This window comes from Sprattus sprattus (assembly GCF_963457725.1).
Source record: "Sprattus sprattus genome assembly, chromosome: 14".
NCBI lineage: Eukaryota > Metazoa > Chordata > Actinopteri > Clupeiformes > Clupeidae > Sprattus > Sprattus sprattus.
The window spans coordinates 29,437,938-29,452,625 of NC_137912.1; the positions used below are offsets into that span (position 1 = coordinate 29,437,938).

Sequence of the window (14,688 nt, forward strand, 5' to 3'; positions counted from 1 at the left end):
ATGTTGACTCACACGCCACCATATATCATTGACATCCCGCCTGCATTTGCTCATATATGCTAATATCCTTTTTCTGTGTTATTATATTATCAATATTTCTGCTCCGTTTGGTTAGTTCTGCCCATTTCTGTGTGAAATCTTTCTGTGCCTCCATTAATGTGCTTTTCAACTTTTCACTCACTGATACTGTTTCTCTTTTGAGTGGCTCTCACACATTTAAATTCCAAACTGGACCTCTCTCTTTTACTGCCCATCTCTCTCAGTTACTCCCTAATATTAATGACTTGCTCTGTATCTTTTCTTCTATGCACTTCTCATCAGTTACTTAATTGCTGCCAGTCTAATGTTTTGCTGCATGATTATCTCTTTCTCTTTTTCTCTCTGTGTGTCTATTTCTGGATTGTTGCCTGCTGGTTGTTGCTAGGATGAGGCCAGGTGCAGGACCAGCGCTGGCTGTCCACTGGTCTCCTCTCTTCTCATGTTACTGCTGCCACAGCTCATGTACTGTCTCGGGTCAGTCCCAGGCTCATCTTAACTCTTCTCATGTTACTTCTGCCACTGCTCATGTCCTGTCTCGGGTCAGTCCCAGGCTCATCTTAACTCTTCCTCTCTTTCTCTTTTTTCATTGGCCTTTAAACATGTCATCACCTCTTCCGCATCATTTCTCATTTTCTTCACCATCATTATCATTTTCTCATTTTCCTTTCCTTTTTCACTTTTCTTCTTTAAGACTGCCCCCTATAATTATCTATCTAACAATGAGGGATAACATCTTCTCTGTGTCGTCTGCTTGTCGGAAATGAATGGGCAACTAAAAAGACTGACTGTTCTTAGGATCTTAATGTGTGCTCATCATTGTCCTGAAAGTATATACAGGATTCGATTCAGTGTATTTTTATAGCACATACAGAAAACAAGATTCATGTAATAGTTTAATGTATAGTTGTAATTACAGCAACACTTAAGTCCCCTTCAGGTCAGACTGACATGTACTGCATCTTGACTGTCCTCTGTGTAATGGTCACAACAGGAGCACGATGTGGACTGTGGTGGAGTGTCTGGCCTGAGCCCCTCTCTTTGGGTCCTTGTGCTGCTGCAGCTGGCTCTGCTTGGGTTACTGAATGCCTCTGGACACTGGACACTGCCTATCATGACAACTGCTCAGTGATGCGACTACACCAACATAACAGATTTCACCCTGCCACTTTCTTGTTTCTCAATGGCTTCTCTGCTGACCTGCTAGACCTGTTTCAGGGTTGAGGGTAGTGCTGGAAGGAAATGATCCAAGTAAAGAACCAAAATGTAACTTTCTGAGCGATGGCTGATCACTGCCCAAAGGCCTTTTGATGACTGATAGTTGATCAACCTGTCTGTGATTGAGATGTTCCATGCAAATACCCAAAGCCTAGTCACTACTCATGCAGTGTTTGCACTCAATGGAAGATGCTTTAAATACATATTTCCTTTTCTTTACCAGTAATATAACCACTGCCAGAAATGTCCTTTGCATTTTAAACTAACAAATGGTATTTAAGCAGATTAGATTTGATGTTAACAGGGAGCATTACGTTTGCAGTCTCTCTGAAATAATTAGTCTCACAGGAACAGATATGACTGTGAAGTGAGTTCCCAGTCTGAGGAAATCTTGTTGAAATTGGGGGCTAGAAGTGTGAGCTAACAGGGCTGGAGGGCCCACACCTAACGTCTGCATTTCCCTTGCTTTGAACCAAAGACTTTCAATCCTCCCTCAATCCCCACCTTCAGGAGTTTGGTTTGATTTATACATTTGAAATGTCGTTTGTGCTGTTATCATTCCCACCGACATGTAGTCCACATTTCACCATGGTTGTCTTGTTCACTATGCAAGAGTTAAGGGTTAAACTAGTTAAAACTAAATTTGAACTATGTTCACTTCCTGATCAATCAAGCTATAGCTGAAACCCATCTAGCCTCCAATGCTCTATTTTTGTTATCTGCCAAAGAGTGCAACTGTGTATATTGGCATCCAATTGACATGATCAATTGAATGAACTAACTGGTCCTCATCATGCTGCCAGTAACAGGGGTGGTCAGATGGTTTTCTGGTATAGCTTCAAACAGTCCAACCAAAATCATGAACTCCCCCAACTCCACACTTCCTACTTAACTCAGACAAATCAACCCTCTTCTTTGATTATCCTTCTCTTGTGTAGCCTGCTAGCCTGCTGTGTTTCCAGTTGTAGCATCCAAATGAGCATAGACTTCAAATTCATTTTGTAACCAATGGACCAGCCCTTAACCAATTGACATTGATCACTCAGGTATTGCTACACTTTGTCCTTCGTCCCCAACCCCGTTGGCAGTAAGGAAACAATGGGCCTCATTCTCAAACGCAGTTAAGAAGAGTTGAATAAAGGAATTTCTTCTGAACTCCACTTGTGGTGTTTTAGGAACAAATTTGGCATTCAAGAAAGTTTTCTAATCTGGGATTTTTTCTGAACTTCCGAAGAATTTCAGATCGGCCAGAGTTTTCTTAAATGCAATTCCTTAAAAAAACACAAGATACCCCATGGGGCCCGCCTGTGTTAGAAGTGTTAAAGGCTGAATTTGTGAGAAATCGTTTAAATAATGATAATAATAATGAATACGAGAATATTTGTATCATTAACAATTATGTTTCATATTTAAAGTCATGATTCTACGAGGCATCGTGATGTCATAAAATAAATAAAAGCACTACACGACTGCAAATGTAAATTAATAAATAATTAAGCACTAAACTCAATCGCGTTGATACAGCCATAGTGGAATAGAATGGTAACATCTACATCCTGCAACAGTACCTCTACCTCTGCACTGGTGAAGTTAGATCTACGTTTACTCGACCGGTGCCTGCTTTCCGCCTTGACATGACACGCTTACAAGTTGCTTTTGCGTGGATTCGGTCGATTCCGACTGCACACGTCACTACGGTTGTGTGCCCTTATAAGGGGCTGGCGGGGCGTTTATGTATGCAAATCCAGGTGCACGAGAATGCACTTTCAAATTTAGAAACCTCATTCGGGGGAGCACAGCTGAGAACACTTTGGCTGCGTAAGAACACATTTATAGGCATTCATGAATCTGGCCGAGATCTTTTTCTTACGTTGGTTTTCTGAAGTCCGTAAGAAACATTTCAGAATAAACCTCAGAAAATGTTCGAGAATGAGGTCCAATGTCTTTGCCCTTAATACATACATTTACACATTTTTTTTTTTTTTTTCGTCTGCTAGCGTAGCTACTACAGTTTGTATGCTTCTGCCACCTGCCACCATTGTTTCAAACAAATGCTTCACTTTAACATGAGCTCACCTAGCCACCCCCACTGTTCACTGATTGATCTACCCTTCAGAGTGGCTGAGCCATTCATATAGCGAAAAAGGTTTCCAGACCATAATCTTAGCGAATATTTAACTGAGCGCAAAAAGTTGGTTGAGCCAATCTGGGAGCCTGCAGCTAAATCAGATGAAACCATGTTGTAGAATAAACATCCAGAATTGTGTACCTCAATCCCACTAAAATATCGGTTCAACCATGAAATCCAAGAGATTCTAAGCCTGTCTTGAAAAATGCACTGTAGTTATGAAGTATTGAGTAATGGTTTGTCTCTTTGAGTTTCACATAGATGGTTGATGTAAGATATCACACTCCTTTGTCTGAGGGTTTTGCTCCAAAGTATGCAACATGCCTGCTGCTATGGAACTCAAGTTTGATTTTAGAAATGTCTGTCAAAATGAAGGAATTGATATACAACTCTGTGTTTTTAATATACTGTATCTATTAATGTATTGAATTGCCAAATGTAAGATTTGAAAATTGTTCTGATGATTTAATGTGTGCTGTGTCACCCATGCTTTTGTACTGTGTTGAAAGGTCATAGCAGGTGTTATCCTCTGAACATACTGTTGTTGATGGTCTGCCCTAAAATAGGCATTCCTTTACCATGAACCACAGTGGATAGAGCATAACTATTGATGTGTGTTTTTTTTTCTTCAATATTGATATTGTTTATTTTAGATGTTTAAAAAAATAATTTAGTGTGCCTTGTGAAGTACTCTGAATTCATGAATAGACACGTTGCAATCTGTTGGTTGGGGTACAAATCATCTCATTCCCACTGAGAACCTATGCATAAGACAGCAGAAGAAGAATTATTATTCTTACAATTATGTGCCTAAAAAAGACTAAAGGGCCACAACATAGTATCTGTAGTTGCTAGCATTGTCCTCAGTGCAAGTATGTTGAAACAAACTTTGAATTAAACTGTAAAATGAAGAATATTTACATGGTCAACATTCTAGCCTCTTTTTGAGCAGCATGTTATTGAGTAGTGATTTACCAGAGATTGAATTGAGGATAACAGTATTCTAAACACAGTCATTACATGTTCTCTGTCCTTCTGTGTTTAAGGAGGTATCACAGGATATATTTACGTGTCCTGTTGCTTTTATTCCAGCTCATGCCACAGAACAATAAATAGACCTCAGTACATCTGCTGTGTGTCTTTCCAACATGTTTTGAACTTGAGAGGACCTCAGTCAAAACAGTCATAATTAAAATTCTCAGCATTGTGTTGGATAACTGCAAATGAAAGCAACAGGCAATGTTCTCCCTCATCTATGTCTGTGCACACAGGTCTACAGATACAGGTTATGTTCTCTCACATCTATGTCTGTGCACACAGGTCTACAGATACAGGAAATGTTCTCTCACATCTATGTCTGTGCACACAGGTCTACAGATACAGGAAATGTTCTCTCACATCTATGTCTGTGCACACAGGTCTACAGATACAGGAAATGTTCTCTCACATCTATGTCTGTGCACACAGGTCTACAGATACAGGAAATGGTGAATGGCCACACTATTGCATTTGCAGTGTAGTTATAGCCATATCTTGGTCATCACTTTATTTCTTTATTTTGACTACAAATAAGATTTGACATCTTTTGTAACACAGCCAGGAAGAATACTGGGATGAACACAAGCATATTTTTTTATGTTATAAGTAACAATGAAGTGTTGAGTTGAAATGGAGGAAAAGCAGCCATCATTGTCATAAAATCATCTGGGGATTGTTCAGCTAAGCTCATCTACATCATTTAAGTTTTTGTAGTTTCTCTGGTTGTTAAACGCATACAGCGGGTACAATAAGTATCGAACATGTCACCATTTTTCTTAGTAAATATATTTCCAAAGGTGCTACCATGACATTTTCACCAGATGTTGGTAACAACCCAAGTAATCCATACATACAAAGAACCCAAAACAGATACGTTCAGAAAATATATTACGATAATAATTTGATAATGCACAACATGTTTGGAGGATAAATGGCACTGCACATCATCCCAACAGTGAAATTTGGAGGTGGGAACATCATGGTGTGGCTGCTTTTCAGCATACAGTACTGGCAAACGTCACACAATTGAAGGAAGGATGAAAGGAAAAATGTACCTATACATTCTTAATAAAAATCTGCTGCCATCTACCAGGATGATGAAGATAAAACGAGGGTGGACATTTCACCAAGACAATGAACAGCCAAGGAAACTCTCAATTGGTTTCAGAGAAAGAAAATAAAGCTGCTAGAATTGCCCAGCCAATCACCTGACTTGAATACGGTCGAAAATCTATGGAAATAACTGAAGATCAGAGTTCATAGAAGAGGCCCAGGGAACTTTCAAGATTGAAGACTGTTTGTGTGGAAGAATGGGCCAAACTCACACCTGAGCAATGCATACGACTAGTTCTCCCTACAGGAAGAGTCTTAAAGTTGTCATTACCTAGAATTAAATTAATATCAGTAAGCATGTTCAATACTTTTTCCCTGTGTTATTTCACATTATTAGACATAATTTAATTTCAGAACTAATTTTATTCTGGTTTCTTGGTATGTTTGGATAACCTGGGTTGTTACCAACATCTGGTGAAAGTTTAATGTCAATAGCACCTTTGGATATACAGCCGCGGAAAAAATTAAGAGACCACTTCAAAATGATCAGTTTCTCTGGTTTTACTATTTATTGGTATGTGTTAAAGTAAAATGTACATTTTGGTTTTATTCTATAACCTACTGGCAACATTCCTACCAAATTTCAAATACAAATATTGTCATTTAGATCATTTATTTGCAGAAAAATGACAATTGGTCAAAATAGCAAAAAAGATGCAGTGTCTTCAGATCTCGAGTAATGCAAAGAAAACAAGCTCATATTCATTTTTAAACTACACAATACTAATGCTTACACTTAGGAAGAGTTCAGAAATCAATATTTGGTGGAATAACCTTGATTTAAAATCACAACTTTCATGTGTCTTGGCATGCTCTCCACCAGTCTTTCACATTGCCGTTGGGTGACTTTATGCTACTCCTGGCGCAAGAATTCAAGCAGCTCGGCTTCTTTTCATGGCTTGTGACCATCCATCTTCCTCTTGATCACATTTCAGAGGTTTTTTATGGGATTCAGGTCTTGAAATTGGGCTGGCCATGACAGGGTCCTGATCTGGTGGTACTCCATCCACACCTTTACTGGCCTGGCTGTGTGGCATGGAGCATTGCACTGCTGGAAAAAACATTTCTCAGAGTTGGGGAACATTGTCAGAGCTAAAGGAAGCAAGTTTTTCTTCCGGGACAACGTTGTACTTTGCCTGGCTGAGGTTTGTAAAAGACCATAAGGATTGAAAAAAGCGGACTGGAGGGTCTTCTAGTTCGTCTTCTCTGATGAGTCCAATTTTCAGCTTTGCCCTACACATGGTCGTCTGATGGTTAGACGGAGACCTGGAGAGGCCTACAAGCCAGAGAGTCTTGCACCTACTGTGAAATCGGACTCATCAGAGATGACGAACTTAGAAGAACCTCCAGTCCGCTTTTTCAATCCTTATGGTCTTTTACAAACCTCAGCCAGGCAAAGTACAACGTTTACACAGGTTATGTGACAGCTTATTACAGTGTTTACGCAGGTTATGTGACAGGTTATGTGACAGCTTATTACAGTGTTCACGCAGGTTATGTGACAGCTTAAGTGACAGGTTATGTGACAGCTTATTACAGTGTTTACGCAGGTTATGTGACAGGTTATGTGACAGCTTATTACAGTGTTTACACAGGTTATGTGACAGCTTATTACAGTGTTTACGCAGGTTATGTGACGGGTTATGTGACAGCTTATTACAGTGTTTACGCAGGTTATGTGACAGCTTATTACAGTGTTTACGCAGGTTATGTGACAGCTTATTACAGTGTTTACGCAGGCTATGTGACAGCTTATTACAGTGTTTACGCAGGTTATGTGACAGCTTATAACAGCTATATAATTTCAGTGTCTCCACAGGTTCTGGCAGCCAGTTGCAGTGTTTCTGAATCTTACTTTCATGACCATATAATTTATTACAGCACTATGTAACGGTAGCCAGTACAGTGATGTGCAGTAAGAAGACCTCACTTCCGGCTTTTTAGATCACGTCTTACCAGCTAGAATTATGGATCAACAAATGGAACTGTTTTGAACCAAGTAAGAAGCATTACGGTTTATTCCTTGTGAAAGCACTCCTTGTCAAACTGTCCAGATGATACTGGAGATGGTCCTCACTGCAGATCCATTTCACCCACTTTATATACTATTTTCTACCAGATTAACCACTTTATATACTCTACACTAATGTTGATGTAAGCAGAGATGTTCTAAGGGAGACAAATCACTCACAGAAAAATGAATGTGTTCCTTTGTGTGTTAAAACATGCATCACCTCTGCCTCTGAGGTAAGTTGACATTTGTTTCAAAGAAGATACATAATTCTGTGTAGCCTTTGTAGGTGGTGGTTTCAAATTTATTTCCAGATAATTTGCCGTAGATGAAACCTAACCTTTATCCCGGGACAAGTGAGACACCACTTTTCAGAGCAGCAGGAAATCAATTAGCACCTGGTGGGGATCTACCTCTCTCACTCTCTTTGGGCTTGTTTCCCCACACGTGGGGCAAGTAAGCAATCAATGAGGTGCCAGACGACCCTGCAGCTGCCTCAAAACTTAAGCCCCATTTACATGAAGCCTAGATTCACTGAATAGGGTTCATTTTTCACACAAATCGAATCTTTTAATTTCGTAAAGAAGGAGCCTGGTAACGAGAGATTTGCGTAAAAACAGAGCAACCAGATTGTGTTAAATTAAATAAAAATATGTAATGAAAATAAGTGATTGCATAAGTATTCACCCCCTTTAAATAGACTGACCTAATTCAACAGAGGTCCAGCCAATTGGTAGCCTGGATACCAGCCTGAATTCCGCCCACAAAATTTTTGGTCTGAGAGATTCAGTCTGGAGTCGAGCTAGTTGGGAGGGATTCAAGCCCACCGAAAAGTGATCTGACCAATAAAATTGTAAGGGCGGGCTTTATACGTTGATGGACAGATATAGATAGAATAGCCTATACATCGGACAAAGATGGCGCCGTCTCGGGAGCTTAGTGGGACATATTTTATATGATTTAAGCTATCTACACGACTTTTTTTTATGTCTACATTGACTCGGTTAGTTGTGTATACGCAAAACGAGTGTTGCCAAAGATTGTAGGTCTTAACTGAAGCACTCTAGACCATTATTGATCGGTTATGCTAACGCATAGACAAAAAAAACATTGAAACAAATGGTAGCTTCTAGCCTTGAGTGCTAATTAAGTAACGTGAGCAGGCATATCTCAACAGATATTGACAGCGCATTCATTTTGAAAGAGGAACAGAGAAACGCGATCAAGGCATTTGTCGATTGAAACGATGTTTTTGCCGTCCTTCCTACGGGATCAGGTAAAAGTTTAATCTATCAGATGGTAATAATACTACGTTGCTCTGATTGGTTCTAGGTATCCAATTCAGCAAAGAGGAATGTTCTTTCCTGGTTCGTTGAAACACGCCCCATAATCACAGCCCAATGGTTCGGTCTCAGACTCATATTCTGACTAGAATTATGAGTATGACATCGTCAGGCTAGCCAATTGGTGCTAGAAGTCTCACAATTAGTGAAATGGGGATCAGTGTGCAGTGAATGTGTCTCAAGTGATTGTAGTATAACGACACCTGTGTCTGGAAGGTCCATTCACTGGTCAGTATTCAGTAATCAGTATTCCTGGCTACTGTTACACCATGAAGACCCAAGATCACTCAAAGCAACTCAGAGAAAAGGTTGTTGAAAAGTATGTCAGGGGAAGGATACAAAAAAATGTCTAAGACACTTAACATCCCCTTAAATTCTGTTAAATCCATCATCAAGAAATGGAAGGAATATGGCACATGTGTAAATCTGCCAGATCAGGCCATCCTTACAAACTGGGTGACCATGCAAGAAGGACATGCAGTGGCTCACTAAAGCAAAGTTGAGGTGTACATCAACTGACACATGAACAGTAGACATATGGTCTACATGTAGGTCATTTACCCTGCTTTGGACAAGCCATGATTCATGTTTACCACATATTATACTACTATATATGGTCTCAATGTTTGGAGCACTGATAGAGTGGACTCAGTGAAATATGGGTAGGGATGGTTTGGCTGTGGACATACCTTATGTGTCAGGATGGCCCCTGCTATGCATGCTCTGGCTTTGAACATGTTGCAACTTCCATTTTGACACATTTTGTCTTAATTTCTTTATAACATAAGGGCATGACACCCTGAGATTGATTGATTTATTTCTTTACAATGCGGAGGATAGTCTTGCTGCTTGTTCAAAGGCTGACACCCTTGGGAAAGCCTTTCATCAACCGTAGGAGCCACAGAACCCCCAAACTGGCCTCAGGTCATGTAACACACCCTGTTTTTTCTGCGACAAGTTATAACAAATTATATTTTCATCAAACAGAAGCTCGTCACATTTTCGCTGTTTTCATGAAATCAGAAGATCTGTATAAGCGCCTTTAGGCAGAGAAAACATACAGAAACACGAATACAAAAATCAATACATGCGTGGTTATTAACCTTACAAAGAAAATGTGATCGTGTTGTTAACGTAAAGTTCTACAGCACACCTTGGTGTTCTTCAAAACCAATCCGATCACTTCTGCCTTCGGAGTCAGTCATAGGCCTGAGCCTCATGATGTCATCATCCTTGGCTTGGGAAATCCTCCATCAAGCTTGGGATGTCATCCCAGGTCTAAGCCTTGATGACAGACACACAGGATGCCATTAAGCCTGGTGGAGGAATCTGGAGGCATCGGGGACCATGTTCAAACATCCCTTCCTGTAGCAGACTGTGAAATTGAACTGTTGTGAACGTAAGGTCCATCTAGAGAGTCGATACCTAGTTTTCGGACAATTGAAGGCCCAGGAGAGGGCAGCATGGTCAGTATAGACCTCAAACTTAACTCCCTTCAAGTAATGCCTCCACTTCTCAACAGGAACAAAAAGAAAATATCATCTTATCGTCTCGCTTCCCGAGGCTGGAAGGAATCTTCCGTATTCTGGTAATTCTAAATGCTTTGGATCAGACAAGAGAATAACATCTGTGGAAATGTAAATAATAAACATACAGTACATCAAGAAACAACCTTCTCCATTCAAACACATCCCCACCCAGAGAAAAACAACCCTCCCCCTTTTGAGCGTTCACCTCCCTCCCTACAACCGAGGAGCGTCTCTATTTAAAGTGCTAGCCTCCTTATGTGGGGGCCTAGGTGTTCGCTACCATTATTTTCTATTCAGATGGATCGTGTACTCCTATTATATGGCTGCACTGGATTTATGTTTGGCATACATAGAAAAGGTATCGGAGAGTGTTGTGTCAGATTTATAGTTTAAAAGTAGGAAAAATATACAGTTTTCTGATCTGGTTAAAACTCTAAGTTCCTGTTACTTGTGGTGAAAATACTCACAAAGTCCAGCTGACCGGCAGAGTGTGAATCAAGAAGTTTATTCAGTCAGTGCAATACCAACATCACAAACCTGAGCATGTCTGCAGACAGTGCTCCCGATACAAAGATTTGCAATGGCTTATATACAGTACATGTACCCTAAATCTTAAAATCTCCGCCCCTGTGTCTACAATGCAACTTCTACTTTTATGCTGAGTAGCAAGTTTTGCAGGTGCAAGAGTTGAACTTTCTCTGACCCTGGAGAAGGTTTTTTCAGTACTCCCCAGAGACCTCTATGGAGGAGCCGCTCGGCCTGTTACTTCCCGCACTTTCCAAGCCTAATATGTTCGTTTTTAAGACTCCTTTAATCTTATGTCATTGTAGTATCTAATGCTGTGTTACACCCATATCATGGTGCTTATTATGAACATTCTATTGATTACTATAACATTAGTATTTTTCACATATTTAACAAAACCTGTGTGAGTCTGATGGTGTCTGCATAGGCGAGTAGGGTCTGTCAGGGCCTCTGCTTCTGTACTTCTGCCTGTGTGTGTGTGTGTATGTGTATGCGCATGTGTGTGAGTATGTGATTGTGTGAGTGAGTGAGTGAGTGAGTGAGTGTGTGTGTATGTGTGTGTATGTGTGTGAGTGAGTGTGTGTGTGTGTGTGTGTGTGTGTGTGTGTGTGTGTGTATGTGTGAGTGAGTGTGTGTGTGTGTGTGTGTGTGTGTGTGTGTGTGTGTGTGTGTGTGTGTGTGTGTGTGAGTGTGGAAGAGTGAATTTCCCTTTCCACCGTCAGCCTTAACATGGATTGATAAATATAACATTGCCCCGCAAAAGTGGCAGAAAGACATTTTACTCTCGTTGCCCCGCAGGAGCGGGAGAGAGAGAGTGAGAGACATTGAACTTGCGCACACACACACACAGAGCCATGACTATCGCTAGCTACCCATACAATGCAGCTGTGTGCATGATGGGCTGTGAGAGTTAGCCGCGAGTTTGGCTGTGAACGCCATTGTTTGTGTACAACACGGTATAACCGCAATATGAAATTAAAGCACAACTCACCATTGTCACTGTTCACCTGTTTATTGTCATTACATCCATTACCATGTCATATCACCTTTACTCTCTGTTTCAGCATACGATCCCGGTTAATACATCCATATCAACATACTCACATTCACTCCCGTACTACTGTTTCTCTGAGGTACTGATCATGGAGCAGTTTTTCCTAACACTGACACCAGACATCAGGGTCTGGGTGAAGGAGCACCAGCCCCAGACAGGGCAGAGAGCCGCAGAGCTGGTGGAGAACTTTGTCTCAGCCCAACAAGGTCACCAGGACTTTCGCCTGCAGACAAGCCCCAGACCAGTAACCCGAGGTAGGTCAGAGTGGTTCAGTCAGCGAGATGACCCGAGGACCAGAGAGCAGACTAGAATGCCTGCTAGGGGCTCTTTTACCCCAGCGAGGCCCAGAAAGGCTATGGAGGAAAGGGCAGAGCGCCCCATAGTGTGTTACTCTTGCAGAAAGGAGGGACATATAGGCAGAGAGTGCCCAGCTATGAGGCCAAATAAGGCTAGCCATAGTTGCATCCCAAGGCCAGAGAGGCATTTCCCTGCTGGAAAAAACACTTCTCAGAGCAAAAGGAAGCAAGTTTTCTTCCGGGACAACGTTGTACTTTGCCTGGCTGAGGTTTGTAAAAGACCATAAGGATTGAACCAAAGCGGACTGGAGGGTCTTCTAAGTTCGTCTTCTCTGATGAGTCCAATTTCACAGTAGATGCAAGACTCTGTGGCTTGTAGGCCTCTCCAGGTCTCCGCCTAACCATCAGACGACCATGTGTTGGGCATAGCTGAAAATTGGACTCATAGAAGATGAACTTAGAAGATGACCTACAGTCCGCTTTGGTTCAATCCTTATGGTCTTTTACAAACCTCAGCCAGGCAAAGTACAACGTTGTCCCGGAAGAAAAACTTGCTTCCTTTTGCTCTGACAATGTTCCCCAACTCTGAGAAGTGTTTTTTCCAGCAGGGCAATGCTCCATGCCATACAGCCAGGCCAGTAAAGGTGTGGATGGAGTACCACCAGATCAGGACCCTGTCATGGCCAGCCCAATTTCGAGACCTGAGAGAGAGAGAGAAAGAAAGAGAAAGAGACGACTTCTATTTTTTTTTCTAGCACACACCAGCCCTCTTGTGTCTCCAATGTGAACTTGTGTGTGTGTGTGTGTGTCCGAAAGAGAGAGAGAGAGAGACAGAGACAGAGACAGAGACAGAGACAGAAACAGAGACAGAGACAGAGACAGAGACAGAGACATTTGCCTCAGTCCACGGCACGTCCATGTTTTCAGGAAGCGGAAATGCGCAAATTCAGCGATTTTGATAATAAAAATGCGTGAAATGATCGGAATCCTGCAGAAATTACACCCATACCACAGATTAGTAGAGAAATATGAATATTTATTTTATAATATATACATGTATATATATAAATATACATTTTTTTTTTTTTTTTTTTTTACTTTTCAAAATGACAGGTGAGGCTCTGCCTCCTATGACTGCACGTCCCTGCAGGCAGTGATGCAGCCTGAGAGGATGCTCTCAATGGTGCATCTGTAAAAGTTTGTGAGTGTTTTAGAAGACATGCCAAACTTCTTGAGTCTTCTCAATACGTATAGCCACTTCTGTGCAGTTTTGACTGCTGAGCCTGCCTGCATGGACCTGGTTAGGTCATCCTTGATGTACACACTGAGGAATTTGAAGTTGGAGACTCTCTCCACTTCAGCTCTCTCCTTGTGTATGGGGTCCTGACCCCCCCTCTGCAGCCTCCCGAAGTCCACGATCATCTCCTTTGTTTTGCAGACGTTGAGAGACAGGTTGTTGTCTTGGCACCATGCTTCCAAGCCCCTTACCTCATCTCTATAGGCGGTCTCATCGTTGTTAGAGATGAGACCCAGAATGGTGGTGTCGTCTGCAAACTTCAGAATGATGTTAGAACTGTGTGTTGCCACACAGTCCTACGTGTACAGGGAGTACAGGAAGGGACTGAGTACGCAGCTCTGGGGGGCCCCGGTACTCAGAGTCAGCGAGGAGGAGGTGCGGTTGCCCATTCTCACCACCTGGGGTCTGCTCGTCAGGAAGTCCAGGATCCAGTTGCAGAGGGGTGTTTTTAGTCCCAGGCCACTGAGCTTGGGGACGAGCTTGGCAGGCACAATAGTGTTAAAAGCTGAGCTGTAATCCACAAATAACATCCTCACATACGTGTTGCCCTTTTCCAGGTGGGAGAGAGTGGTGTGTGTTGCTAGGGCAATGGCATCATCTGTTGATCGGTTTGGGCGGTATGCAAACTGAAAGGGGTCCAGGGTGTTGGGAGGGGTAGAGCAGATGTGGGTACTGACCAGCCGCTCGAAGCACTTCATAATGGTGTAGGTCAGTGCTACAGGGTGGTAGTCATTCAAGCAGGTTACTGATGTTTTCTTTGGTATGGGGATGATGGTGGCCTGCTTGAAGCAGGTGGGGACTTCAAACAGATGCAGTGGTTGAATATGGAGGTGAATACCCGCAATCCGATGCACGTTATTATTCTGTGCGGGATTTTCACACACTGTCTGATAAAGTTTCCGATAGTAAAAATATCACCTTTCTGTGCAAATTGTGTCCTCCGGGAAAAAATTTGCAAAAAATAAATAAAGAACATTTCGGAATTGATACAGTGAAGTGAAGTTTTCTTTAAAAACAAAGTTAAGTCTTTAATTCTCACTTCCCACCTTAAAACTATGAAATGAACTGAACTATGAACTAGTTCAGAATTTAAATGGTGA

The 14,688-nt window shown here is 41.7% G+C and overlaps 1 protein-coding gene across 1 annotated transcript in view; it reads left to right on the forward strand.

Annotated features, from left to right (window-relative positions):
* The window catches only part of LOC308375594 (voltage-dependent calcium channel subunit alpha-2/delta-1-like), a gene marked incomplete at its 5' end in the record, with an annotated part of 107,909 nt that extends 103,506 nt beyond the window's left edge, over positions 1-4,403 (forward strand). Inside the window, one exon of the mRNA XM_080851756.1 lies at positions 1,031-4,403. Within this exon, the coding sequence (XP_080707882.1) occupies positions 1,031-1,168 (138 nt within the window). The 3' untranslated portion in view covers positions 1,169-4,403. The remainder of the gene's footprint in view (positions 1-1,030) is intronic.
* Between the last annotated feature and the right edge of the window lie 10,285 nt (positions 4,404-14,688).